Raw genomic sequence first — 26,791 nt, forward strand, 5'->3', positions numbered from 1 at the left:
ATTTATCCACAGCTGCAACTTTATAAACACGTCATCCTGATGCTTTTGTACTACAACTCCCAGCATCCCCTACAGCTGAAATGATTCAGTATCTCACAGGCAGCCCCCCAATCTGACTCACCGTGGCTCAGGCCCCCATTTTATTAAAGTGTTATAGAATGTCTGATCCCTAGAAAGTTTGCAATTGGTCTTCATTATTTATATTTTATAGTTGTTGAGCAATTTCCCTTCTTCTTCGGACTCTTTTCAGCTTTCAAATGGGGGTCACTGACCCCATCTAAAAAACAAATACTCTGTAAGACTACAAATGTATTGTTATTGTTACTTTTTATTCCTCATCTTTCTATTCAGCCCCTCTATACAATATCATACTAACAGTTAATTTAAAGGGGAACAAGCCCATTAAACACAGCAGCAGATAATTATTAGGGAAAGAGTAGCGTTTCCCCTTAAAGTGGAAAATATTTTTGGGAGCAGGAGCAGTAGGAGGCGCATGTAGAGCCATAGCTGCAAATAGTAAAGAATAATTGTTAAATCGCAGGGGAAGTAAAGTCATCACTTGTATAAAATGTATTTACTCAGTGTCCGCTCCCTGCAGCTTTATCAATGTATCATGCCTTCAACAAATATGGCCGCACCCTTCCTGTATGGAGTCACTGCAACCTCTGAGCGGCTTCTTGCCCTTACGCAAGACGGCCTCATTCCATTTCTAAGAACGGACAGTGCCATTACCCAACATGGCGGCCAGAGAGGAGCAGCTGGTGACGCAATGAGGGTGCGCGGCCATGAGGAGTCCGGGCAGAGAGCGGCGCGGGGCTGCAGGAGAGGTGAGAGACTCGGGCTGAGGACACTGGTGGGACTTTACTCTGAGTTACTGCACAAGCTCATGTGTCACAGCTCAATTGTATCTCCTATATCCGGACTTGTCTCTCTACCGGCTCCTCTTATACACGAGACAAGAGCTTCTGCAGCAGCTGCGCCTTCACATGACAGGCTCTATAGTCACGTGTCTGTGCTGCTCCCCATTCTCTAATGATCCCCCTGTACCCCCTGACTCCTCCTCTGTACCCCTGACTCCTCCTCTGTACCCCTGACTCCTCCTCTGTACCCCTTGACTCCTCCTCTGTACCCCTTCATTTCTCCTGTACCCCCTGACTCCTCCTCTGTACCCCTTGACTCCTCCTCTGTACCCCTTCATTTCTCCTGTACCCCCTGACACCTCCTCTGTACCCCCTGACTCCTCCTCTGTACCCCTTAATGTCTCCTGTACCCCCTGACTCCTCCTCTGTACCCCTTAATTTCTCATGTACCCCCTGACTTCTCCTCTGTACCCCTTAATTTCTCCTGTACCCCCTGACTCCTCCTCTGTACCCCTTAATGTCTCCTGTACCCCCTGACTCCTCCTCTGTACCCCTTAATTTCTCATGTACCCCCTGACTCCTCCTCTGTACCCCTTGACTCCTCCTCTGTACCCCTTCATTTCTCCTGTACCCCCTGACACCTCCTCTGTACCCCCTGACTCCTCCTCTGTACCCCTTAATTTCTCCTGTACCCCCTGACTCCTCCTCTGTACCCTTTAATTTCTCCTGTACCCCCTGACTCCTCCTCTGTACCCCTTCATTTCTCCTGTACCCCCTGACACCTCCTCTGTACCCCCTGACTCCTCCTCTGTACCCCTTAATTTCTCCAGTATCCCCAATCCCACACCCCCCCCCTAAACCTGACTTCCCCTCCGCTGAATGAGACACTGCTGAGATTATTTATATCCACGACCTTCACTTGTCCCCTCCCCCTAATATCAGCTGTCCCCTCCCCCTGTCTCTAGCAACTCCCTGCAACTCCCAGCTGCAACTTGTTTATTAATGACCTGGAGGCCGGGGCCATTGAAAGTTCTGTTTCTATTTCTGCAGATGAGACTAAATTGTGCAGAACTATAAGTCCCACGCAGGAGGCCGGGGGGAGGGGCTGTTCAGAGTCACTGACACTTTGGCCTCCCACTGATTCTCATTGTCTTTTATTTGCACTGCAGGGGGGGGGCAGATCACTGGTTTGTGAGGGTCACTGGGAGTTGGAGGATCGTGGGAGCTGAGAGCAATGGAGGATGGAGTCTACTCCCTGGGGGGGCCCGATGGCTACTACTTGCCCCTTCCTGGGGATCACACGGGGGGGAAGCTGAAGAACTGCCCCGAGGAGTTGGTAAGTACTGGGGCGGGTGGGAAAGGGAATTAGTCTTGGGGTGGGGGTAGGTGGGTAGTTAGGTGGGTCACTTGACTCTGTTGCTTTACAAGTTTATTGATATGTCGCCCACAGCTGCTGATTTATTGGGCACAATGGGAATCTGATTTACCCTGTCAAGCGCCTGTTCCCTGTATCCACTACCTTTGCAGTATAATGTTATTCTAATATTCTCCCTAAGGAATCGGAACTGTCCCTTCCCCCACACTTAGTCGTTCTCCCCCCCCCCGGGAATCAGACTTTCGACCTATTCACCAGACTCCCTTGATTCTATTAAAGGGGAAGGAAAAAAAAAGGGAAAATAGTCGTGGAAGGTCCAGTCCAATAAGAAACCCAAAGAACAGGAATTTCACCCAAAAAAGAATAAAAGAAACTGTAACTTTGAGCAACTTTCCTGTATCCGTCCTGTTTCTGCTACTGGCTCTTTATATTGTGTGCATTGCTGGTTCTGACTCTGACTTTATCTGTTGGCTTCTGTTACATTGTTTCAGAGTTCCCCTTTTAAAAGACAAATAAACCAACCCCTGGCCGCTCTCCTGAGAGTAAAGTGCAAATAGTTACTGGCTCATTTACTAACACATGCCAAATTTGCACCAGGGCGTTAACCCTTAGTAACCAGTCACTTATTAACTTTGCTCTGACAGCTGCATATTCTGACTGGTTGCCATGGGTTACTGCACTAGTGCAACATGTGTCCCAGTGTGATAAGAGCACATAGGAAGGAAAAGCATTTAATGACCCCCCTCCCAGGTGATGATATTTTTCCAAAATTGACATTTTTGATGTTAAAGCAGCTGAACTGCCTGGTCAGACTCATGAAAGAGTGTTTGGGAAGTCACATTTCTCCCATAGGGAAAGGTGACATTGGACCAGCCTGGGAAGCTCCAGGATTGGGCCAATAAGATCAGCTGCAACACTAATAAATTGGGTTATTTGGGGAACAAATATCTCCCCAGCAAGTTGGTACATCCCTAAGAAGGTGTCACTGTGCCTTTAAGATGATTCTAGCAGCCTGTGTAGAACCTCTTGGGCCCAGAGATTTAATGAGACTTGCGGTTCTGCCAATAAATCGAATCTCTCATGGGAAGAGCCAGTGATTGTCAGGTGGGGAGGGGCCTGCGAGAAGCTGATTGGTTCCTGTATAACGGTGCTGCCATACTGACTCTAATGTGGTGTCAGCGAGGGGTTTCCCTTATTGCCCTTGGGGTACCCATGGAGGGTGAGCGTTTGGGCAGGGTTAGTAACTGGACTGATTCAATTCCATCAGGGGGAGAGGATTCCCAGCCCGGCGGTGTTGCGGTTGGTCACTCAGAGGAAGGAGACGCTGCTGAGCAGGAAGAGACCGTTTGTAGGAAGATGTTGTCGCGTGTGCACCCCCCTCAGCCGGGTAAGTGGATTATTGGGTCAGTGGAGCGGAATTAACCCCTCGGATAATTGTGTGTCTCACTATAATCGCCTCTGAGGGACAACGTGTCCTTGGGCCACTCCCTTTAGCTTGTGACATGGGAGCTTCCGGCAGCCCAGGGGTTAAGGTTTATATAAGAGGTTAATGGGAAACGTTCCCATAGTAGCCTGTCTGTTAACCCTGCACCTCCAGCATCCCTCTGTATAGAGTCCCTCTGTATAGAGACCCTTTACATTAGCATAATGCGATTATCATTATAATATCCTTTATTTAAAGGGATAGTCACAGGACTTAGGGCGGGTGTATCTGCTGCACAGCTGTAGCGTCAAGATTCTGTGCTGCCGTGCGGGGGTTAAATACAGGATAATGATTATATGGAGCAGCACACGGGGGTTGGGTAGGAATATGAGGTCACACGCATAATAATGATGTCATAGTGACAGGAAGCCCCACCCCCATGTCCTGACATTCTTCTTAAATAAAGGGGAAATGTACCTCACAATGAGGGGTGTGGGGGGGCAGCTCTCACATTTATACACAGGGGTGGGAGCTGCCATATTGTTGCTAATCTCAGTCTGTAAAGCTGAGTTTTAACCCTCTCTTCCCCCTGTAGGAGACGTTCTTCAATCCCAGCATTCCCTCCTTGGGTCTCCGTAACGTCATCTACATCAATGAAACCCACACGAGGTACTTACCTGCCCCACATTTATATCAGCCGCATTTCATTCCTCTGTGTTTTACTTTCCCTTTAGCAGATTCTTAGAGACAGATTTGGAGGAATGGTACTGAGAACAAACCTTTCAGTTGGTCGTTTTGCAGTGACACCTTATCCAATGGCAGGGTTAGTTTTCCTTTAATAGCCCCCCCAGAGCCCCGCCTGCCCCCAGTTAATCATTATATGGAAATTATCAGCACAACCCAAATGTCTGACCCTCACTAGGTTCTTTTGGGGCAAAACAACAAAGATTCCAAATATTGATTTAACCCTTATTTACCTGCAGGAGCCGAACCAATAGGCAAATTACGTCCAACCCTCAAAGAATTCTCTAGAGGTTCAACAAGAGAAGCCAAAATAATTTCTTACTATTATTCCAAAATAATAACCTTGTCCTTACAGTAAAGAACCCCTTCCTATGCTGATGGTGAGATCTCCTTTCCTCCCCACCAATGAATCACTAATTCCCCCTCTCTTGGTAGGGAATCCCATAACCTGACTGCCCTTACAGTAAAGAACCCCTTCCTATGCTGATGGTGAGATCTCCTTTCCTCCCGACCAATGAATCACTCATTCCCCTCTCTTGGTAGGGAATCCCATAACCTGACTGTCCTTACAGTAAAGAACCCCTTCCTATGCTGATGGTGAGATCTCCTTTCCTCCCCACCAATGAATCACTAATTCCCCCTCTCTTGGTAGGGAATCCCATAACCTGACTGCCCTTACAGTAAAGAACCCCTTCCTATGCTGATGGTGAGATCTCCTTTCCTCCCGACCAATGAATCACTCATTCCCCTCTCTTGGTAGGGAATCCCATAACCTGACTGCCCTTATTGTAAAAAAACCCCTTCCTATGCTGATGGTGAGATCTCCTTTCCTCCCCACCAATGAATCACTCATTCCCCTCTCTTGGTAGGGAATCCCATAACCTGACTGCCCTTACAGTACAGAACCCCTTCCTATACTGATGGTGAGATCTCCTTTCCTCCCCACCAATGAATCACTCATTCCCCCTCTCTTGGTAGGGAATCCCATAACCTGACTGCCCTTACAGTAAAGAACCCCTTCCTATGCTGATGGTGAAATCCCCACCTTTCTTAGTAGGAAATTCCAGAACTTATAAACATTCCCTGAATTCTTCTTCCTGGAGCTCCTTTTGGCCGTATATAGATAGATATAATAGATATAGGAATTAGTCCAATATGCAGATAGGAGAGATGAGGGTGAGGGAATATCAGTTTGTGTTGCTGCTCATTTAACCCCTTGTTGTGACTTTCAGGCATCGGGGTTGGTTGGCTCGTCGGCTCTGTTACGTGTTGTTTGTGCAGGAGAGGGACGTGAGTAAGAGAATGTTCTGCAGTAACATGGAGGAGACTGTGCTGAGTAACCGCAGGTGAGTTGGGTATCTGGGGCGCTAGCCATGAGACCAGTTGGGGGGCTAAAGCTGTTTATGGAAGCCCATGAGACCGTATTTAAGGTAACCAGGCATAGGTTCTATATATTCTGGATCCCAGTTCTGCTGCTGCTCCTCTTCCCTTACCCCAGTTCTGAATATTGAGGCTGAAGGAACAGAACCAGGGAATATAGACAACCCCATGTATAGGCAGTTGTGTGACATTGTGTTCAGTGTTGTAAGTGCCCCTTCCTAGATATTTGGGCTGCTAGAGAAATAATATGAATTCTGCGCTGGCCAATAGAGTACAGGAGGCCATTGAGGATGTTGCTGCGGAGGAGAGTCCCATGGGAACGGCTGATCAGAAATCCACCAGCAAAGTGAAGAGGAAAGCCAAGAAGATCCTGCAGGAGATGGTGGCCTGTGTCTCCCCCGCAATGATAAGGTACGGGGAGTTGTCTGGGAGGCAGGGGCAATTATCCGAATGCTTCTCTATATAATTCTGTAGGGATCCATAATGCACCTCATCTGGGGCTGAGAACTTGTGGGTCCAACTGCCACGTTTATTGCCCCTTCTACAAGTAAGAAGAAAACACATTGTTGGGTTGGAGCTGCAGGTTCTAGTCTGTATGTTGCTCTGTTGTTGGGTCAGTTAGGGGGTGTTGATCCCCAGTTCTGGGATTACTGGGATTGGAAAGCTGAGTGTAATGGATCAGTCTCGTTTCCCTTACAATGGAGTTCTATGGGCATTGTATGAGTGACTCCTGCCCCCACCATAATACACCTAAATACACCTACCATACCCCCAATCCACAGTTCACATACAGAACCCAGTTCTGATGGATAATGACACTTACCTGACACCCAACTCACCCACTGATTCTCTTCCAGGCTGACTGGGTGGGTTCTGCTGAAGCTTTTCAATGGTTTCTTTTGGAACATTCAGATCCACAAGGGGCAACTGGAGATGGTTAAGAAAGCGTCCGTGGAGGTACTACACTGGGGTCCTTACGGCTTCTCATTAATCATAATTTAGGGGTGAGCTAACACCAGTGCGATCCATCGGGCAGCCAAGGGGATTTGTGACCAACTGCCTTGTTTAGGGTAACGTTATAGAGATCCTGTACTGGCTCATTCTGGGTGTTTATACTGTATTGGGTATCCACCCCTTGCACCTCACTCCATTCTTTGCACCATCTACATTCCCCCAACATGCAGTCTCCTAGCGATCTACCAGGTAACAAGAGAGATGAGAGTAGATAAGTACTGAGGTGGAGACATCAGGAGAGAGCTGAGATGGTGTAGAGGGATGGAACTCGTATGACCTCCAGTGGTATAGAGTGATGGAACTGAGATGACCTTCAGTGGTATAGAGGGATGGAGTTGAGATGAAACACCACCAGTTTGATAGAGGGATAAGCTGAGTTAATAAAATGGTTATGTCATGATCATTCCCAAATTCTAGTTTTCCAATAGTAGAATTCAGAACAGGTGGGATGGATAGACAGACGAAGGGGTAACTCCTTCTAGTGCCTCAACCTCCTCTTCTTGTCTCTGTTTCTAGAAATGCTCCCCCCTGGTGTTCCTGCCGGTGCACAAGTCTCACATCGATTACCTGCTGCTCACCTTCATCTTGTTCTGCCACAACATCAAAGCTCCTCACATTGCAGCAGGGAACAACCTCAATATTCCCATCTTCAGGTCAGTACCCCCAAAATTCCCACCTTCAGGTCTTTAGCCTCCAGAATTCCCATCTTCAGGACTTTAGCCATTAATATTCCCATCTTCAGGTCAGCACCCTCCAATATATCCATATTCGGTTCAGTACCCTCCAGTATCCAAATTTTAGGGTCAGTACCCCCCAATAACCTCATCTTCATGTCAGTACCCCCCAAGCACAAGCCATGGGTGTGGAGGGTGTAACCGTCTCATTCTCATTGGGCAGCACCTTAATTCATCTACTGGGTGGATTTTTTATTCGGCGTAAACTGGAAGAGACCCCGAATGGGAAGAAGGACATTCTGTACCGCTCTCTTCTGCAGGGGGTAAGTGTTCCCTTTTGGACCTCTGTCCCTGGTACCAGAACATGACAAGTACATGGGGAGGGTAAATAAGTGGGACTGGGTGGGTTCCACATGTAGTGTCTGTGTGACAGGAGATGTTTGGGTTTCAGTATGTGGAGGAGTTGCTTTGTCAGCACCAATTCCTCGAAATATTCCTGGAGGGGACGCGGTCGCGCAGTGGAAAGACTGGGTGCGGCCGGGCCGGGCTCCTGTCGGTGATTGTGGATACGGTGAGCAAATGCTCCGTCCCCGACGTCCTCATCGTGCCCGTGGGCATCTCCTACGACCGCATCATTGAGGGGCATTACAACAGCGAGCAGTTGGTGAGTGCAGAGGGGGGTCTGGCTGGGCTCCTCCCTATTTATTATGGCTGAGAGCGCAGGCAGCACAAAGGGAGCTAAACGATTATTGTGTAGATATTTATTGCACACACATTTGGAATTTTTTGAAACTTTGCGGAGAATAGTATTCCATTATCAGAGGGTTAAGTTCCCCTTTAAAGTAAGATGAACTGCTGATATTTATCCAGATATTGTCACAGTGATTGTTCCATCGAGGGCTGAAGTTTCGTAGAATTTATGTAGAATTTCTTTGTACAAATGTGTCTCTGTTGCTTTAAAGGGAAAACCCAAAAAGGACGAGAGTCTGTGGAGTGTGGCGCGGGGAGTTCTGCGGATGCTGCGCAAGAATTACGGGAGTGTGCGCGTGGATTTTGCACAACCGTTTTCCTTAAAGGTGAGTGCGCCCCTAAATGCTCCTGTGTCCCCCCCCCATCAGATGGTGGCGCTCTTCTGTGCAACCCTATTGGTAACATTGGTCTTGGCTGATAGTGGTGGGAAGTGGTACTGCACCCGGTCATCTATTAACCTGACTCACTGACTATCGGCTTTACATCAAATAAACCTGAGCTGTAACTTTAGCCACAGACGCTACTGTCTCTTTAAGGATTTCACAATATTTATTGTTTCTCCCAAACAGGAATATCTAGAAACTCAGGCACAGAAACCATCCCCCCTCCCACTGTGTCTCAAACAAGTGCTTCTACCCAGCATCCTCTCTGGCAGGTGAGCTTACTATCTAGTACCCAGCATCCTGTCTGGCAGTTGAGCTTACTATTTAGTACCCAGCATCCTCTCTGGCAGGTGAGTTTACAATCTAGCGCCCAGCCAGGTGTGAGGAGCTGAGGCAACATCTATGGCAGCTCCCTCCCATATGAACCAATCTGAGTAGAAACGTAATAAATGTACAATTTGTCTGTTTATGTCTCAGACCCCAAGACACTGAGTGTGAGGGGGAAGTGGCGCTGCACCCAGGACCCAGAAATTTGCTGCAGGAGCCTCTCAGGCGTCACATGATCACAAACTTGGCCAATCACGTGCTTTTCAGTAAGTGCCTGGGAACAAGCAGGGCCCAGTGGAGACATAAGGGCATCGCTCTGATAATACACGTGGGCATTAGACTGAAGGGCTCAGTCTGGGCTGGTTGCCATGGTATCGGGGCTAAGGGACAACTTCAGGGGCATTTTTCAAGACCACCGGAGATTTTATAGAAAACGAGGCACCGGAGTTGAGAGGAGGCACCAGTATCCCACCCATTTATCCTTCTGCCAGTTTGTTAGGGAGGCAGTGCCAGGTATGAATGGGGCACATTGTAGTGTAACTACTTCTCTCTGCCTTTAGCCGCTGACAAGTGCTGCGCCGTCATGTCCACCCACATCATCTCCTGTCTCCTCCTCTACAGGTACCGCCAGGTGAGTCTGACTGACACTTGCACCGACCAATGAGATTCAATGTCTGTTGTGTTTAAAGGAGAGGGGATGAGAGAGAGAAGGGAAAGGGGGTTAGGGAGTAGAGAGACAAATGGGGGAGAGGAGAAATATAGAAGGGGAGAGAAGAGGGAGGATGGGGGAGAGTAAGGCCAAACAGTTGGGGGAGAAAAGGAAAGGAGAGGGGATGAGAGACAGAAGGAGAGAAGGGAAAGGGGGTTAGGGAGTAGAGAGACAAATGGGGGAGAGGAGAAATATAGAAGGGGAGAGAAGAGGGAGGATGGGGGAGAGTAAGGCCAAACAGTTGGGAGAGAAAAGGAAAGGAGAGGGGATGAGAGACAGAAGGAGAGAAGGGAAAGGGGGTTAGGGAGTAGAGAGACAAATGGGGGAGAGGAGAAATATAGAAGGGGAGAGAAGAGGGAGGATGGGGGAGAGTAAGGCCAAACAGTTGGGGTAGAGGGGACATAAAGTTAGGGGTGCATTATCTCCTGGTTGGCCCCCAGCTCCCCACATCCTGACACTTTTGTTCCCCCCAACCACAGGGAGTTCACATGTCGGTGTTGGTGGAAGATTTCTTCTCTATGAAGGAGGAGGTTCTGGCTCGGGATTTTGACTTGGGATTTTCGGGGAATTCGGAGGATGTGGTGACGCACGGGATTCACCTGTTGGGAGACTCAGTGAATATCACTCACACCAGCAACGAGTTCTTCATCGCCCCCAACACCAAAATCCCGGCCGTGTTTGAGTTGAACTATTACAGCAATGGGCTCCTCCATGTTTACTTCACAGAGGCGGTTGTAGGTAAGGGATTGGCTGCTGATGGGTGGGGGTGGGCCATTGGGTGCATATATGGGTGCTGCCGAGGGACAATTCCAGAATATACAGTGAGCCAATCTGTTTAAATTCCTGTTTCTGGGCCCCCAAATAAAAATAATGCGCTTGGGGAAGACACTTTTCGGGTGCTGCTCCCCAGTATTTACCCCACTGCTTATCGGCAGAACTTCTGTCTGGTTCCGGGGCCCCTGGGAGAAATGAAGGTGTAATTAATAGAAAACTCACCGGCTCCCCCTGCTGGTCAATTTATGTCTCTCCTCATTCCCAGGAAGCCATATTGGGAGCAAGGACACGGGGATGGGGGGCAAATCCTAAAAAACTTAGTTACTGAGGTTGAAAAAAGAGTCGGATCCATTTGCTGTTTTCATGGTGTTGTGTTGTGTGTTTGTGTTGCAGTTTGTGCTCTTTACTCACAAGTGAGAAGCAAAAGCACAAAAGGATCTTCCGACGTCTCCATCACTCAGGAGTCCCTGATCCGCAGCTCCACCTCCTTGTGTTGCCTCCTGTCCAACGAGGGGGTCATTGCTTTGGTAAGGTGACAATTAATTGTGGGTTGGGAGGGGGCGGGGATTCTCCTAGTTGTATAAAGTGCAAGCAGTGTGGCGCCTCCCACTATGATGTAAAGGGGGCCGGTGCCTTTAAAGGGGTGGTTCACATTTGAGGTATGTTAGTATGTTATAGAATGTCCAATTCCTATCTACTTTGCAATTGGTCTTCGTTATTTATATGTTGTACTTTGTGAGTTATTTGCCCTTTTCTTCTGATCCCTTCCAGCTTTGAAATGGGGTCACTGACCCCATCTGTAAACAAATACTCTGTAAGGCTACAAATGTATTGTTATTGTTACTTTGTATTACTCTTCATTCTATTCAGGCCTCTCCTATTCATATTCCAGTCACTTATTCAAATCAATGCATGGTTGCTAGGGGAATTTGGACCCTAGCAACCAGACTGCTGGATTTAAAAACTGGAGAGCTGCTGAATAAAAAGCTAAAAAAAAAAAAAAATGAAAACCAATTGCAAATTGTCTCAGAATATCACTCTCTACATCATACTAACAGTTAATTTAAAGGTGAACAACCCCTTTAAATGGCTTCAGAGTTGCAATTGCCCTTTATTTTTTAATGTTATTTATTAGTTAATTTGCCCCAGAGGCGCTGCATTTAGTCACATGTAATTAATCAGATCTCCAGCAGGGGGCAGTGCGGCTCTGTCACTAATTCCTCTCGTTATTTACAGACACATATTAGGATTTGGTTCCCCTCATTAATGTGATTATATGATGAGGGAGGGGCAGTTCTTGGTCCAGAATCACTGGATTTTCATGTGTCTCTAGGGCCCCCCTGAATGTGGCAGCAGGTTATGGGATATGGGGGCAATTATGGGCCCAATGAATGAGCTGACAGTTGGCTCCCGGCTCAATCTCCCACCCAATGCTGCCCCCTACTGACCAGACTATATAATAAAACTCTCTATAATAAAACTCTCTATAATAAAACTCTCTATAATAAATCTCTAAATAATAAAACTCTCTATAATAAAACTCTCTATAATAAAACTCTCTATAATAAAACTCTCTATAATAAAACTCTATATAATAAAACTCTCTATAACAACTATATAATAAAAATCTATATAATAAAACTGTGTATAATAAAACTTTATATTATAATTCAGTAGGACCAGTAGCTTTGGGCACTAAAGTACTTGGATCTAAGGCCAATTCTGACACTGGAGATGGTTCTGGGGTCACAAGTTGCAGCACAGGAATAAACCTCAGATTTCTTATTAGTGTGTGGCCCTATGGGCCCCGTCTTCTGTCTGTCTTCTGAGTCATGTGACCACTTATTGCAGAGTCTCTTGTCTTCCAGCCGTGTCACATGTTCTACCAGGTCTGTAATGAAGCCGTGCAGAGACTCCTCGCCTACGGAATTCTCCTTATAGCAGAGGTACGGGGGCACGGGCAGTGTATTGTAAATATAATAGCCTCCTATTCCTTTACTGTATTAGTCCTACCACCCCTGCTGGGAGTCTGTTCCCTGTATCTATCCCCCTTTCTCTAAAGTATCACTTCCTTATGTTCCCTTTCACTCTCCTCTTATTCCTTTACTGTATTAGTCCCACCACCCCTGCTGGGAGTCTGTTCCCTGTATCTATCCCCCTTTCGGTTAAGTATCACTTCCTTATGTTCCCTTTCACTGTCCCTCGTAAAACTGCCACATATTTTCCCGAGCAGGAGGAGCAGGAAGATGCCAGTCCCAGTGTGACGGATGAGCCGTGGGATAAGAAACTGGCAGAACAGTTGGCGTGGAGAAGTGATGAGGAGGATGAGGACAGTGACTTTGGGGAAGAGCAGAGGGAGCGTTATATAAAGGTATGAGGAGTATGTGAGTAATAGACTTGTACCTGTAGGAAGCAATGCCAGGCGGCAGCTGGAAGTGGCAGTTTGCTATTATCCTCTATCAATATCCAGGGTTCAGTAAAGAGGGGGAACACAGATGTGCATATATAATGACCCCCTCGTGTTCCATAGATGAGCCCATGTGAGGAGCACCAGCAGTTCTTGGCCTTCCTGCGGCGATTACTCGGCCCCGTCCTAGAGGCTTACAGTTCAGCCGCCACCTTCACCCTCAGTTTCAGCAGCCCCGTCCCAGAGAAGGAGTTCACCCAAAATCTCCTCAAGTTCCTGATCTGTAGAACTGAAAGATCTCTCGCTGTCTATGGTAAGTTCTCTCTGCGGGACCCCTGCCTGCTGGGAAACGCTATGATTGTCACAAAAGGGTTAATGTTTAACCCTTTATGGTGCACAACAATGAGGTTTAACTTCTTTTTATTCTTGATTTTTGGGAGCAGTTGTGGGAGGTAGAACCCCCCCCCGGCAAAATAAACAACTCCTTACCTGTAAACCCGAGACACAGCAGACAGCAAAGAATTGAACATACACAGCATAGATCCTCCGCAGGGCTGTGTGGGTTAAGAACGAAAGCTTGAGCCCATTGGTCAGTTCATGCTGACCGGACCGGAAACAAATAACGTCTAAGGGGGATTTAAAGGGGAAGTGTAATTAAATTGGGATGCCACAAACTTGATGGTGACGGAATTTGTCTTTCTTTAGCGGAAAGCGCCACCTTGTGTCTCGCCCGGAATGCAGTGAAGACCTTTGTGGATCTGGGGGTAAATATGTTTTTATTTCATTTATTTGTTTATTTGTGTTCTTGTTTGTACCCCTAGGGGCAGATTTATTAAGGGTCAAATAGATTTTTTTTTTTATGGTCAAACTGTCAAATTCTAATTGTGATTAGAGTTTTAATTCGAATTTCGAGATTTATTATACTGGGGCTCTTAAAGAATTTAAATTTGACTATTCGCCACCGAAACCTGCCGAATTCATGGAGTCAGTGGGAGGGGACCAATTTGGACATGTTAGTAGCCTTCCTGACATTTGTGTTTTTTGCGGAGAAAAAACTCGAATCGTGTTCAGTGGAATTTGATTCAAGTTTTCTAGTCTGTAAAATTGTCTGAGTTTTAGATATTTTTTTTTTTTTATAATTGACCCCCCAGTCGAATTTCGAGTATATTCCGAGGTGCTGAGAATTATATTAAAGGGCAACTTTGCCTTTATCACAAGACAATTTCTATTGGAAGCCAGTTGCAGAGCTTTCTGTTCATTAGGTTCTGACTCCTGAAACAATGTAGCAGTTGGGAATCTGTTGGCTTCAGCAGCAGTGCAGGACAGACAGACACTCCCGTCAGTAGCAATTAGTCAAGTTTCCATTGAATGTTGTGTGTATTGTTGTGTGTAATGTTCAGTAGGGGGCAGCAGCTGAGATTATACAGGGAAATTCCGCTTTGAGAATGGCATTTAAATGGTCTGTATCTGTCCTTCTACTCTGGGTATTAACTGCCCCCCGATATTTCTCTACCGACCCCCCACTGCCCCTTTCTGCCATGTCTGTGTGACCCCATGAATAGTCTCATGTCCCCGGGCCCCTCACTGCCGGCGCTCTCTTTATCTGACACTTTATATTGGACAAATCTGCTTGGATTTTACCCAAATGTAGTGAAACTAATCATCTCCGTCAGGAGCTCTGAGTCCCGATGGGTGGGAAGCGACGGGGTCAGCGACACGGGGATTTGTCAGAAGCAAAACCAGACTTGTCCTCAAATGAACCCGAAATACAGACGCTCCATTACTAACTGCCCTGCGGGGACCGACTCTCTCTGTGATTTGTCTGCTGCTTCTCTGCAACTGTCATTGGAAACAATCACATTCATTAGAGAAATTGTCTTTTGTCATTAATTAGCTCTGCCTTCTGCTGCACCGATTCTGTTCCAACGTTTCCCAAGTCATTCAGTGATTTATACACTCTCTTCCCTGGATACATAGGATCTGTGCAACCCCTGGGACAGAATGCTCTGTTAAACAGATAGCTAGAATCTCAGCTGCCATAAAGCAGGACAGGATTGCTGCTTACAATGGGGATCAGATAGGATCTGTGCAGCCACTGGGACAGAATGTTCTGTTATACAGATAGAATCTCAGCTGCCATAAAGCAGGACAGGATTGCTGCTTACAATGGGGATCAGATAGGATCTGTGCAGCCACTGGGACAGAATGTTCTGTTATACAGATAGCTAGAATCTCAGCTGCCATAAAGCAGGACAGGACTGTTGCTTACAATGGGGATCAGATAGGATCTGTGCAGTCACTGGGACAGAATGTTCTGTTAAACAGATAGCTAGAATCTCAGCTGCCATAAAGCAGGACAGGACTGTTGCTTACAATGGGGATCAGATAGGATCTGTGCAGTCACTGGGACAGAATGTTCTGTTAAACAGATAGCTAGAATCTCAGCTGCCATAAAGCAGGACAGGACTGCTGCTTACAATGGGGATCAGATAGGATCTGTGCAGCCACTGGGACAGAATGTTCTGTTATACAGATAGCTAGAATCTCAGCTGCCATAAAGCAGGACAGGACTGTTGCTTACAATGGGGATCAGATAGGATCTGTGCAGTCACTGGGACAGAATGTTCTGTTAAACAGATAGCTAGAATCTCAGCTGCCATAAAGCAGGACAGGACTGTTGCTTACAATGGGGATCAGATAGGATCTGTGCAGCCACTGGGACAGAATGTTCTGTTATACAGATAGCTAGAATCTCAGCTGCCATAAAGCAGGACAGGACTGCTGCTTACAATGGGGATCAGATAGGATCTGTGCAGCCACTGGGACAGAATGCTCTGTTATACAGATAGCTAGAATCTCAGCTGCCATAAAGCAGGACAGGACTGCTGCTTACAATGGGGATCGGATAGGATCTGTGCAGCCACTGTCCTCCCACTGAGTGAGCAGAAAGTAAATAAAGGGGTAGTAGGGTTCATACTGTATTTCAGTATTCTGGCTCCTCATGGGAGGAGTTCTAGCCTCATGGGATCCTCTGTATGGAATTTAATTTGACATCTCAATTCAATGTAATCTCAGTCCCCGGGGGAGCAGAGAAAACCACTTACAATACTAAGTGGTAGGGTTTGTACATCTCTACTTCAGTGTCCTGGCTCCTCATGGGGGAGGAGTTATAGCATCCTGCTATCCTGTGTCCCCCAGCTGATAACTCTATTATGGAATTGCATTCAGCCATCCCAGTTTGATGTAATCTCAATACCTGAGGGACCAGAGAGAATATAGTGGATGTGGTAGGGTTTGTACTTCTGTATTTCACTGTCCTAGCTCCTCATGGGAGGAGTTACAGCCTTGTATTCCTATGTGGCTCCTCATGGGGGGAGTTATAGCCTCATTGTAGTCTATGTCCTCCACTGATTGAAAAAGATTTAACGTTCAAATAGATTCATCCCTATTTCTCATTTCTATGATGAATACGAAATACTAGGCAGGCCCAGAGACTTCCCCTGAACAAGGTTGGGAGTGGGAGGAGTCAGTTCTTTGCAGAATTAGCACCTGTAAAACCTTGAGCTGAAACCTGTGTGGGCAGAGGACTATATAGCTGCATTGCTTTATAAAGATCTAGTTACATTGGTCTTCTTGAAAGGGATGTAGGTGTGTGAAAACAAGAGAAGACTTTCTGATATGGGGCCCTCAGGGTAACAAGGTTCAAGCTGTAGAAGTGGCAGAGCATAATGAGTTTTCCTGTAGGATGCCAGTGGCCAATTGGAATGGTTTTAGTTGAGGTAAGATCAATGCCCTCAACAAGAGATTTTGACCAGGCCTCTATGACCCTGGTGACCCACACAGTGTCCATAATAGGTCTGAAGGCCAAGCCTATAAAGGAGAAGGTGGTCTTCCAGGAGGTCACAATGGACACCCACCATAAGTGGAGAAAGATACACAAACATATCCCCCTTTTTAGCCTCTAGATGTGATTTATGGAGTGTCTGCATCCAGCTCCGCTCATTAGAAATTTTGATGGAAATCAGTAAATTCTCTTATTTTCCATTGTTTTGCAGGTTTTTCAGGTGTATAAGGACAAGAGGGGCTCCATTCTGGAACTGAGCTCCACTTTCCTACCTCAGAGCAGCCGCCAGGAACTTCTCGACTTCATCCTGGGCTTCATGTGAGGCCCAAGAGCGGCTGAAATTGAAGGTGCTGGGAGTTGGCCTACGGAGACTCCGTGTTGGGGGAAATACCACTCAGTGACTGACAAGTGCCTTCTCGCAACGTGAAATCCTGCACCGCTCTCTACTGTGAACAAGAACACCCCCCCCAGAGATCCCTCAGGAAGTTGTGGGGTGCAGGGAGACATGCAAGAAGCACAACCCACTAACACACCCATTACACATACTCTTATTTATAGACAATTTGCTGCTTTCTCATCACTAATGCACTAAGATTTGCTCCACTAGCGCCACTGACTGGTCCATTTGTACATTGCCTGGTGGTACCAGAACCCCATCATGGTGGCTCTTACGTCCGTCAGCCCGTAGGTCTTCACTCTCATCGCCATTGGCTGGTGAGATAAGTTGAGTCAGCATCAGAGAACTAACACTAGACTTGGGCTTCAGAATGTTCTGACCCGTATAATGGTGACTAACTAACCCCTGGACTTTACCCGGTACATCTGTATTGCTTGTGGCGAGAAGCTATAGCTCACATGTCCAGGGCCCCACATGTTGGCTCCTCTTGTTTTGTAGGGGCCATAGATTGGACTCCGTAGGTCCTTCCCACCTTGTAGATTGGTACAATCTCCTCTAGCCTCAGGGTTTCCATAGTTTTTACTCCCGGCACCTGACCTACCCCATAGATGCACTTCCAGTCTGAAACAGCGAGAAGCCGCTATCAATCCCATGGGGGCGTCATATAAAGGGCTACAAAGGAGCCGGTGCTGTATAATTACCCATGATTCCTTCCAGGCAGAACCGCACCACTGTACTTCCATTGGGCTCTGGGTCAGTCCATCTGCTGCAGACACTTCCCATGTAATGAGAGACTCTAGGGGCGGCATGTATCTCCCCTGTAACTGCTGCAGTTTTATACTCGCTACAACTGTTACCTGCTTTTTGGTTTTTTAAAGGTGTCTGAAATACATATCTTTGTGTGTTGATCCAAATTAAGTACAAGACCAAGAGTTTCAGTTGGACCCAGAAGTACCAAAGACTCACTAAGGGGGTGGGAGGGGCGGGACATGAATGGGGCTGATTAGACATTAGTTGCCCTTCCATTTGAACTTGGTCAAGCTCCCATGGGTTATACATATGTATTAGATGTTATAGACCCCTTCTTTGGCATACACTGGGGGCAGGTAGACATGATCCTTGTACAGCCCCCTCTATAAGACAACAGGAATGTAAATGTTGCTTCTACTTAGCATGAAATGACTTCAATAAGGTTGGGCATCAGCAGCAGGTTTGGGGGTCTCCTGTCAGAATCACCTGTGTTCTTTCTTGAGGCAATGGGCCAGCCAGAGATTTAGAAGTAACCATCATTACATGATACTGTTAGGTATATAAAGGGATCTGGTTGGGGAAAGTCTAAAGATGACACCATGAGATGTGACCATCTGGTTGGGCAAAGTCCAAAGATGGCACAATGAGAGCTGATGGTCTTGTTGGGGAATGTCTAAAGATGATGCAATGAGATCTGACCATCTAGTTGGGGAATGTCTATAGATGCCACAATGAGATCTGACCATCCTGTTGGGGGAAGTCTATAGATGACGCAATGTGAGATGATCATCTGGTTGGACCACAATGAGATCTGACCATCTAGTTGGGGAATGTCCATATATTACGCAATGAGAGCTGATCATCTGGTTGGGGAATGTCTATAGATGCTGCAATAAGATCTGACCATCTGGAAGGAGAATGTCTATAGATGATGCAATAAGAGCTGATCATCTAGTTGGGGAATGTCTATAGATATCGCAATGCGATCTGACCATCTGGTTGGGGAATGTCTATAGATGACGCAATGAGAGCTGATCATCTGGTTGGGGAATGTCTATAGATGCTGCAATAAGATCTGACCATCTGGATGGAGAATGTCTATAGATGACGCAATAAGAGCTGATCATCTAGTTGGGGAATGTCTATAGATACCGCAATGAGATCTGACCATCTAGTTGGGGAATGTCCATAGATGTTGCAGTGAGATCAGACCAGCTGTCTGGGGAAAGTCTATAGATGCCGCAATGAGATCTGACCATCTGGTTGGGGAATGTTTATAGATGACGCATTGAGAACTGATCATCTAGATGGAGATGGTCAATAGATGCCGCAATGATATCTGACCACCTGGTTGGGGAATGTCTATAGATGACGCAATGAGCCAAGAAAAATATCAGGATTATACAGTCAGTCTTAGTTAAAGAATCAAAAACATTTTTTATTATTAAACACTTACATAATAGCAGGTCGCTCTACGCGTTTCGACCACCGAGGTGGTTTTCATCAGGGGCCAAATACTTTACAAGTACAAAAAAAGAGATAAAAAGGCAGGATGCTGATCATCTAGATGGGGAAAGTCCATAGATGCCGCAATGAGATCTGAACATCTGGTTGGGGAAAGTCTATAGATGTTGCAATGAGATCTAACCGTCTGGTTGGGGAATGTCTATAGATGCCACAATGAGAGCTGATCATCTAGTTGGGGAATGTCTATAGATGACGCAATGTAAGCTGATCATCTGGTTGGGAAATGTCTATAGATGACGCAATGTGAGCTGATTATCTGGTTGGGGAATGTCTATAGATACTACAATGAGATCTCACCGTCTAGTTGGGGAATGTCCATAGATGCTGCAATGAGATCAGACCATCTGGCTGGGGAAAGTCTATAGATGACACAACGAGAGCTGATCTGGTTGGGGAATGTCTATAGATGACACGATAAGAGCTGATCATCTGGTTGGGGAATGTCTATAGATGACGCAATGTGAGCTGATCATCTGGTTGGGGAATGTCTATAGATGACGCAATGAGAGATGATCATTTCATATGGGAAAGTATATAGATGACGTAATGAGATCTAACCGGCTGGTTGGGGAATGTCTATAGATGCCACAATGAGCTCTGACCATCTAGTTGGGCAATGTCTATAGATGATGCAATGAGAGCTGATCATCTGGTTGGGGAAAGTCTATAGATGAAGCAATGAGATCTAACCATCTGGTTGGGGAATGTCTAAAGATGACACAATGAGAGCAGATCATCTGGTTGGGCAAAGTCTATAGATCCCGCAATGAGATCTGACCATCTGGTTTGGGAAAGTCTATAGGTGACGCAATGAGTTCTGTTGCTCCTTGAGGGGATGTGGGAGAGCAGAGATTTGCCTCTCATGTCTGATAACCGGGAAGCTTTAATTGAATGATGGAGGAAATGTAATGTGTCCTTAATTTGGGCCCAGAGTGAGTCAGTGCAGGGGCCACAGGAAGACCTCGGAGCACTGAGGCTGCAGAACAGATTGTGGAAGGAAGTGACATCATTCCGTTACATCGTTGATTCCCAAAATGTAGGTTTGGGGCCCAGATTAGGGTGATATTGGCTTCTTTAGACTAGTTCCAATAACAATGCAAGAGCTGTTATAGTTTCACCTAATATAAGTAGTGGGGGACAAACATATTGAACCCAAACTCACGTCTTTGAAATGACAGTTCTGCTGCTGCATATAAGCTGTGAGTTGGGTTCAACCCAAAAAGGAACACGGATTTTGGTACCAAAATGGAATCCATTAAATAAAAGTGTGTGAGTGAGTCTGTCTGTGAGTGTGTGTAATTGTGTGTGTGAGTGTGTTATTGTGTAATTGTGTAAGTGTGTCCGTGAGTGTGTAATTGTGTAAGAGTGTCCGTGAGTGTGTAATTGTGTAAGAGTGTCGGTAAGGGAATTAGGTGGAAGATCAATGAATCTGAGGCTGTTGCTAAATGGAGAGGTAGAACCCCCACCTTTGTCTCTTGGACCCCAATTGAATTAAGATTTTCTAATCATTTTGTTGTGTTTTCTTGTGGGGGATTTATTGAAAGACCAAACCCAGAGATCTGCACCTTTACATTCACTGTTACTTTAGATATAAAGTGGGACACATTGTCTGTCTGTCTATAGAGTTACAGTGGGACACATCGGCCACAGGGAGTTGCACTGACAAACATTGTCTCTAGAGAGTTCCCGTGGGATACAGTGTAAATATCTACAGTTTAAGTTTCAGTAGCCGCTCAGTATAAGCCATTGGCTGGAAAGGGAATGAGACAGAGGAGATGAATGTGACCCTTATGTACTGGTGCCAGTCAGGACCAAACTGCTAAAATAGTGAAGAACATCATTTCACATCACTTGAGTAGATTGAGCTCCTGACTATGCACAGTTTGGTCACTAGGGGGCAGCACAGTTACACTGTTGGTTTGTTCCATTACATTCCCCTCATTGGGTTTATAGTTCTGTTTTATCATGAGTCAGAGGCAGCAGTGCAGAGAAAGGGACAGACACAATGACAGTTACACAGAACTATAAACCCAGTGAGAATGAGGAATGAATGGATATTGGGAAGTTGTATCAGGAGTCAGAAGCAGCAGTGCAGAGAAAGGGACAGACACAATGACAGTTACACAGAACTATAAACCCAGTGAGAATGAGGAATGAATGGATATTGGGAAGTTGTATCAGGAGTCAGAAGCAGCAGTGCAGAGAAGAGAAAGGGACAGACACAATGACAGTTACACAGAACTATAAACCCAGTGAGAATGAGGAATGAATGGATATTGGGAAGTTGTATCAGGAGTCAGAAGCAGCAGTGCAGAGAAGAGAAAGGGACAGACACAATGACAGTTACACAGAACTATAAACCCAGTGAGAATGAGGAATGAATGGATATTGGGAAGTTGTATCAGGAGTCAGAGGCAGCAGTGCAGAGAAAGGGACAGACACAATGACAGTTACACAGAACTATAAACCCAGTGAGAATGAGGAATGAATGCATATTGGGAAGTTGTATCAGGAGTCAGAAGCAGCAGTGCAGAGAAAGGGACAGACACAATGACAGTTACACAGAACTATAAACCCAGTGAGAATGAGGAATGAATGGATATTGGGAAGTTGTATCAGGAGTCAGAAGCAGCAGTGCAGAGAAAGGGACAGACACAATGACAGTTACACAGAACTATAAACCCAGTGAGAATGAGGAATGAATGCATATTGGGAAGTTGTATCAGGAGTCAGAAGCAGCAGTGCAGAGAAAGGGACAGACACAATGACAGTTACACAGAACTATAAACCCAGTGAGAATGAGGAATGAATGGATATTGGGAAGTTGTATCAGGAGTCAGAAGCAGCAGTGCAGAGAAAGGGACAGACACAATGACAGTTACACAGAACTATAAACCCAGTGAGAATGAGGAATGAATGGATATTGGGAAGTTGTATCAGGAGTCAGAAGCAGCAGTGCAGAGAAGAGAAGGGACAGACACAATGACAGTTACACAGAACTATAAACCCAGTGAGAATGAGGAATGAATGGATATTGGGAAGTTGTATCAGGAGTCAGAAGCAGCAGTGCAGAGAAGAGAAAGGGACAGACACAATGACAGTTACACAGAACTATAAACCCAGTGAGAATGAGGAATGAATGGATATTGGGAAGTTGTATCAGGAGTCAGAAGCAGCAGTGCAGAGAAAGGGACAGACACAATGACAGTTACACAGAACTATAAACCCAGTGAGAATGAGGAATGAATGGATATTGGGAAGTTGTATCAGGAGTCAGAAGCAGCAGTGCAGAGAAAGGGACAGACACAATGACAGTTACAACAGAACTATAAACCCAGTGAGAATGAGGAATGAATGCATATTGGGAAGTTGTATCAGGAGTCAGAAGCAGCAGTGCAGAGGAAAGGGACAGACACAATGACAGTTACACAGAACTATAAAACCCAGTGAGAATGAGGAATGAATGGATATTGGGAAGTTGTATCAGGAGTCAGAAGCAAGCAGTGCAGAGAAGAGAAAGGGACAGACACAATGACAGTTACACAGAACTATAAACCCAGTGAGAATGAGGAATGAATGGATATTGGGAAGTTGTATCAGGAGTCAGAGGCAGCAGTGCAGAGAAAGGGACAGACACAATGACAGTTACACAGAAACTATAAACCCAGTGAGAATGAGGAATGAATGGATATTGGGAAGTTGTATCAGGAGTCAGAGGCAGCAGTGCAGAGAAAGGGACAGACACAATGACAGTTACACAGAACTATAAACCCAGTGAGAATGAGGAATGAATGGATATTGGGAAGTTGTATCAGGAGTCAGAAGCAGCAGTGCAGAGAAGACTACAAATGTCAGTCTCTGAAGACCCAGTGAGAAACCTAAATTATATTCCTCTTTCCCCTCCTGACACAGAGTTTTTCTCTCTCCAGACAGCAGATCTGTGGCCCCTGAGGTTCAGAGGAACAAACACACTGTCCGGGCCCCGGGCTCTAAAGATTTATTATAACTTTACAAGAATGAAAAAGAAAAATCCAGCCACTTTTATTAGACATTTGTCTGGGTGATGTGATTCTCCTTTATAATAACTCTGCTCCCCGGGTATTAAATTCGGGTATTAAATTCGAGGTGGCGTTTCCAGGTGCTGCTTCTCCCGAGGCGACTGCGCTCTGTATTGTTAATAACAAAGAACGTGTTGCACTAAATGGATTCGAGAAAGACCGCGGGATTACAAAATATTAACCCTCTCCCATCCACTCTCCTCCCAGTATCTGGGACTCAATTCTATTCCTACGTTTGTCTTCCAACACTTTTCTCTATGTCAGTGTGAATTATGTTCATATTTTGTTGTAAAGTTTTCAATATAAATCCCGATATATGAGGTGCCTATGTAGTGCTACGCCGCTGTATATAAGCAGAGCGACGGCGCGTTTATTGCTGATACAGACGCCTCTCAGAGCTCAGTAATTTCCCTAGCGGAGTCTTTTGTTGAAGTGATTGTCTATAATGGGGCCCATCAATCATTCCGGGGCCACACGATTCATTAGTGACATATTTAAGAGCTGGGGGCGGATTGAGTGCAGGAGGATAATACCGGGCGCAGTATCGACGTTGGTATCACTGGCAGCTGATTATTGGATTAAGATGTTAAAGTTAAAACGGAACCTTCCCCCAATCACTGGAAACCCTTAGGAAACCAGACTTGTTATTTAAAGGGGAAATCCTCCTTGGAAATGACTTTTAGGGTTTTATTTATTAAATATAAAACAATACAATTTAGTCTGAGGCCAAAGTCTAGTTGTTAAGCCAAGCAAAGAATACTAAGGTTATTTTATAAACTAACCACCAGAGGGCACTGTGCTGTTACAGTCAGTGGCTGAAGCTGATCAGAATCATTATGGCAGTTCCCGTGGATATAATTAAGTACAGATACTGAGGATGATTGGGCAGAGCAAGATGTGCTCACACATGTTATAGGAAAACAAGGAAATATAAAACCTGCTTATAAACAGTATAGATTTTTGGTTGGGGGAATTGTGCCCCTTAGTAGGGATGTAGCGAACGTCGGAAAAAATGTTCGCGAACATATTCGCGAACTTGCGTCAAAAATGCAAACGGTTCGCGAACGTCGCAAACCCCATAGACTTCAATGGGAAGGCGAATTTTAAAATCTAGAAAAGACATTTCTGGCCAGAAAAATGATTTTAAAGTTGTTTAAAGGGTGCAACGAGCTGGACAGTGGCATGCCAGAGGGGGATCAAGGGCAAAAATGTATCTGAAAAATCCATTGTTGACACAGCGCTGCGTTTTGTGCTGTAAAGGGCAGAAATCACACTACGTCACTCAGGTGATGTTTCTGGACACGGAATGTGAAAAAGCTCACACAGCTAGGTGGCACTTGGTTAAAGACTGGGCAAACAATGCCTGCAAGGGCAACGTATACAGTAGTGGGTACGGAATATATTATTGCTGCTGTAAAAACATCACTCAGGTGATGTTTATGGACACGGAATTATTATTGTTATTTAGACAGAATGTGAAAAAGCTCACACAGCTAGGTGGCACTTGCATACCTCCCAACTGTCCCTCTTTTGACCACTCAACCCCCTGTCCCTCTTTTGTACTGGAAAGTCCCTCTTTTCTCTGAACTGAACAGCCAGAAAAAAAACAGTTTCTAACTTAATTAGCTTTTGGCAGAGAGCTCAGAACAGCTAACAGGTGCAAATAAGATACTTTGTAACAATTTTGACTCTGGTTGGTGCTGGTAGTGGTGAACTACTAGGAGCAGCAGATTAGCACACCAGTCCCACTCCCCAACACAGCTAGACTAATAGCACTGGGCTCTTATAGTAGCAAAGTAAAAAAACAAAAAAGAAAATAAAAGCAGTCCTTACAAGGACTATTGGGTTATTACAGCAGTCAGCAGATGAGATCAGAAGAGATCAGTGCCCACAGCAGCTACATACAGAGCACTGCAGTAGAAGGTAGATTACTAGTCAGCAAAGCTAACTAACCTAAACTCACTGTCCCTCAAATCCCTGCAGAGTTCTGTCCCTACAATACAGAGCAGTATCAAGTAGATTACTAGCCAGCAAACTTACTATCAACTGTCCCTCAAATCACTAACAGGTCTCTCCCTACACTAGCTCTTCCAAGCACACACAGGCAGAATGAAAAAACGCTGCAGGGCTTCAGTTTATATATGGAAGGGGAGTGGTCCAGGGGGTGTGGGGGTGGTCCAGGAGGGAGAGCTTCCTGATTGGCTGCCATGTATCTGCTGGTCTGGGGTGAGAGGTCAAAAATAAGCGCCAGCTAAGGCGAACCCAAATTGGCGAACGTCTCGCGACGTTCGCGAACATTCGGCGGACGCGAACGGTCGATGTTCGCGCGAATTAGTTCGCGGGTGAACAGTCCGCGACATCCCTACCCCTTAGGCCCATGTGTTTACCCAGGCCTGTCTATCCCTTGCTCTGAATCCCCTGCAATGTTGCCTGTTAGTGGCACTGGAGGTTCACCGGGTACTTGAGTCAAGGCACTTATAGGGAATAAATTCAGCAGAACCTACAATGTCTAAAAGCATTTCCCTCGCAGGGAAGAAGTGAAGAGCTTTATGTCACACTATCAGTCAGATCCAAGTGGCGGCTGCAGGGAATATCAATCATCTGGGTGAGCTCTCCCTAATGCACTCACTCAATGTTCTGTTCCTTCCAGAGCTTTGCACTATCAAGCAGGAACGACACAAAAAACATCGACGTAACAATGGGTCAAAAGGGGAAACACTCACCCCATGAAAAGAGAACTCAGGAACTTTCCCTGGACTTGAAAGTCACTCACATGGTCGGCTCAAACCTGAAGGTAAATCTCTGTGCTGCGCTGATTTGATCAGGCGATAAATTCTCTGAAATATATAGTTCCCCTTTCAGCAGGAAAAAGGGTAAAATAGAGACAGAAGAACAAGGTAGAGACAGTAGGTGAATATGGAGACTAAAGGGCAAATTGGAGACAGCAGAATAAATGGTGAAATGTAGACAAGATGGCAAAAGCAATGCAAGATGGAGTCATTAGGACAAGATGGAGACAGTAGGACAAGATGGAGTTATTAGGACAAGATGGAGACAGTAGGACAAGATGGAGACAGTAGGGCAAGATGGAGACAGTAGAACAAGATGGAGATAGTAGGACAAGGTGGAGAGAGAAGGACAAGATAGAGACAGTAGAACAAGATGGAGACAGTTGAACAAGGTGGAGACATAAGGACAAGATGGTGACAGTAGGACAAGATGGAGACAGTAGGACAAGATGGAGGAGTAGAATAAGAGGGAAAAAGTAAGGCAAGATGCAGACAGTAGAGCAAGATGGTGACAGTAGGGCAAGATGGAGACAGTAGGGCAAGATGGAGACAGTAGGACACGATGGAAACAGTAGGACAAGATGGAGGAGTAGAATAAGAGGGAAA

At 45.9% G+C, this 26,791-nt stretch overlaps 1 protein-coding gene across 2 annotated transcripts; it reads left to right on the forward strand.

Annotated features, from left to right (window-relative positions):
* The first annotated feature begins 803 nt into the window (after positions 1–803).
* On the forward strand, positions 804–17,953 carry gpam.L (glycerol-3-phosphate acyltransferase, mitochondrial L homeolog). 2 transcript variants are annotated; one of them, XM_041570097.1, is made up of 21 exons: positions 804–827; positions 2,031–2,196; positions 3,503–3,622; positions 4,254–4,327; positions 5,635–5,748; positions 6,053–6,193; positions 6,640–6,739; positions 7,313–7,449; positions 7,694–7,793; positions 7,922–8,134; positions 8,433–8,546; positions 8,790–8,875; positions 9,081–9,196; positions 9,491–9,561; positions 10,119–10,377; positions 10,807–10,940; positions 12,282–12,359; positions 12,647–12,784; positions 12,944–13,133; positions 13,526–13,584; positions 16,876–17,953. In XM_041570097.1, the coding sequence occupies exons 2-21, from the start codon at positions 2,095–2,097 to the stop codon at positions 16,984–16,986; spliced, it is 2,457 nt and encodes an 818-aa protein (XP_041426031.1). In that variant the 5' UTR covers positions 804–827; positions 2,031–2,094; the 3' UTR covers positions 16,987–17,953. The 2 variants fall into 2 exon arrangements, with proteins under 2 accessions (XP_041426031.1, XP_018080446.1); XM_018224957.2 differs by lacking the exon at positions 804–827 and having other exon boundaries at positions 1,840–2,196.
* The last annotated feature ends 8,838 nt before the right edge of the window (positions 17,954–26,791 follow it).

This window comes from Xenopus laevis, chromosome 7L (assembly GCF_017654675.1).
Source record: "Xenopus laevis strain J_2021 chromosome 7L, Xenopus_laevis_v10.1, whole genome shotgun sequence".
NCBI lineage: Eukaryota > Metazoa > Chordata > Amphibia > Anura > Pipidae > Xenopus > Xenopus laevis.

Bases quoted from the DNA above. Each gene is read 5' to 3' on its own strand.
- gpam.L (XM_041570097.1), top strand. From the start codon at position 2,095: ATGGAGGATGGAGTCTACTCCCTGGGGGGGCCCGATGGCTACTACTTG. The intron at 7,450-7,693 runs GTCAGTACCCCC...CTCATTGGGCAG, and splicing joins CTCAATATTCCCATCTTCAG to CACCTTAATTCATCTACTGG. The intron at 8,547-8,789 runs GTGAGTGCGCCC...TCTCCCAAACAG, and splicing joins CACAACCGTTTTCCTTAAAG to GAATATCTAGAAACTCAGGC.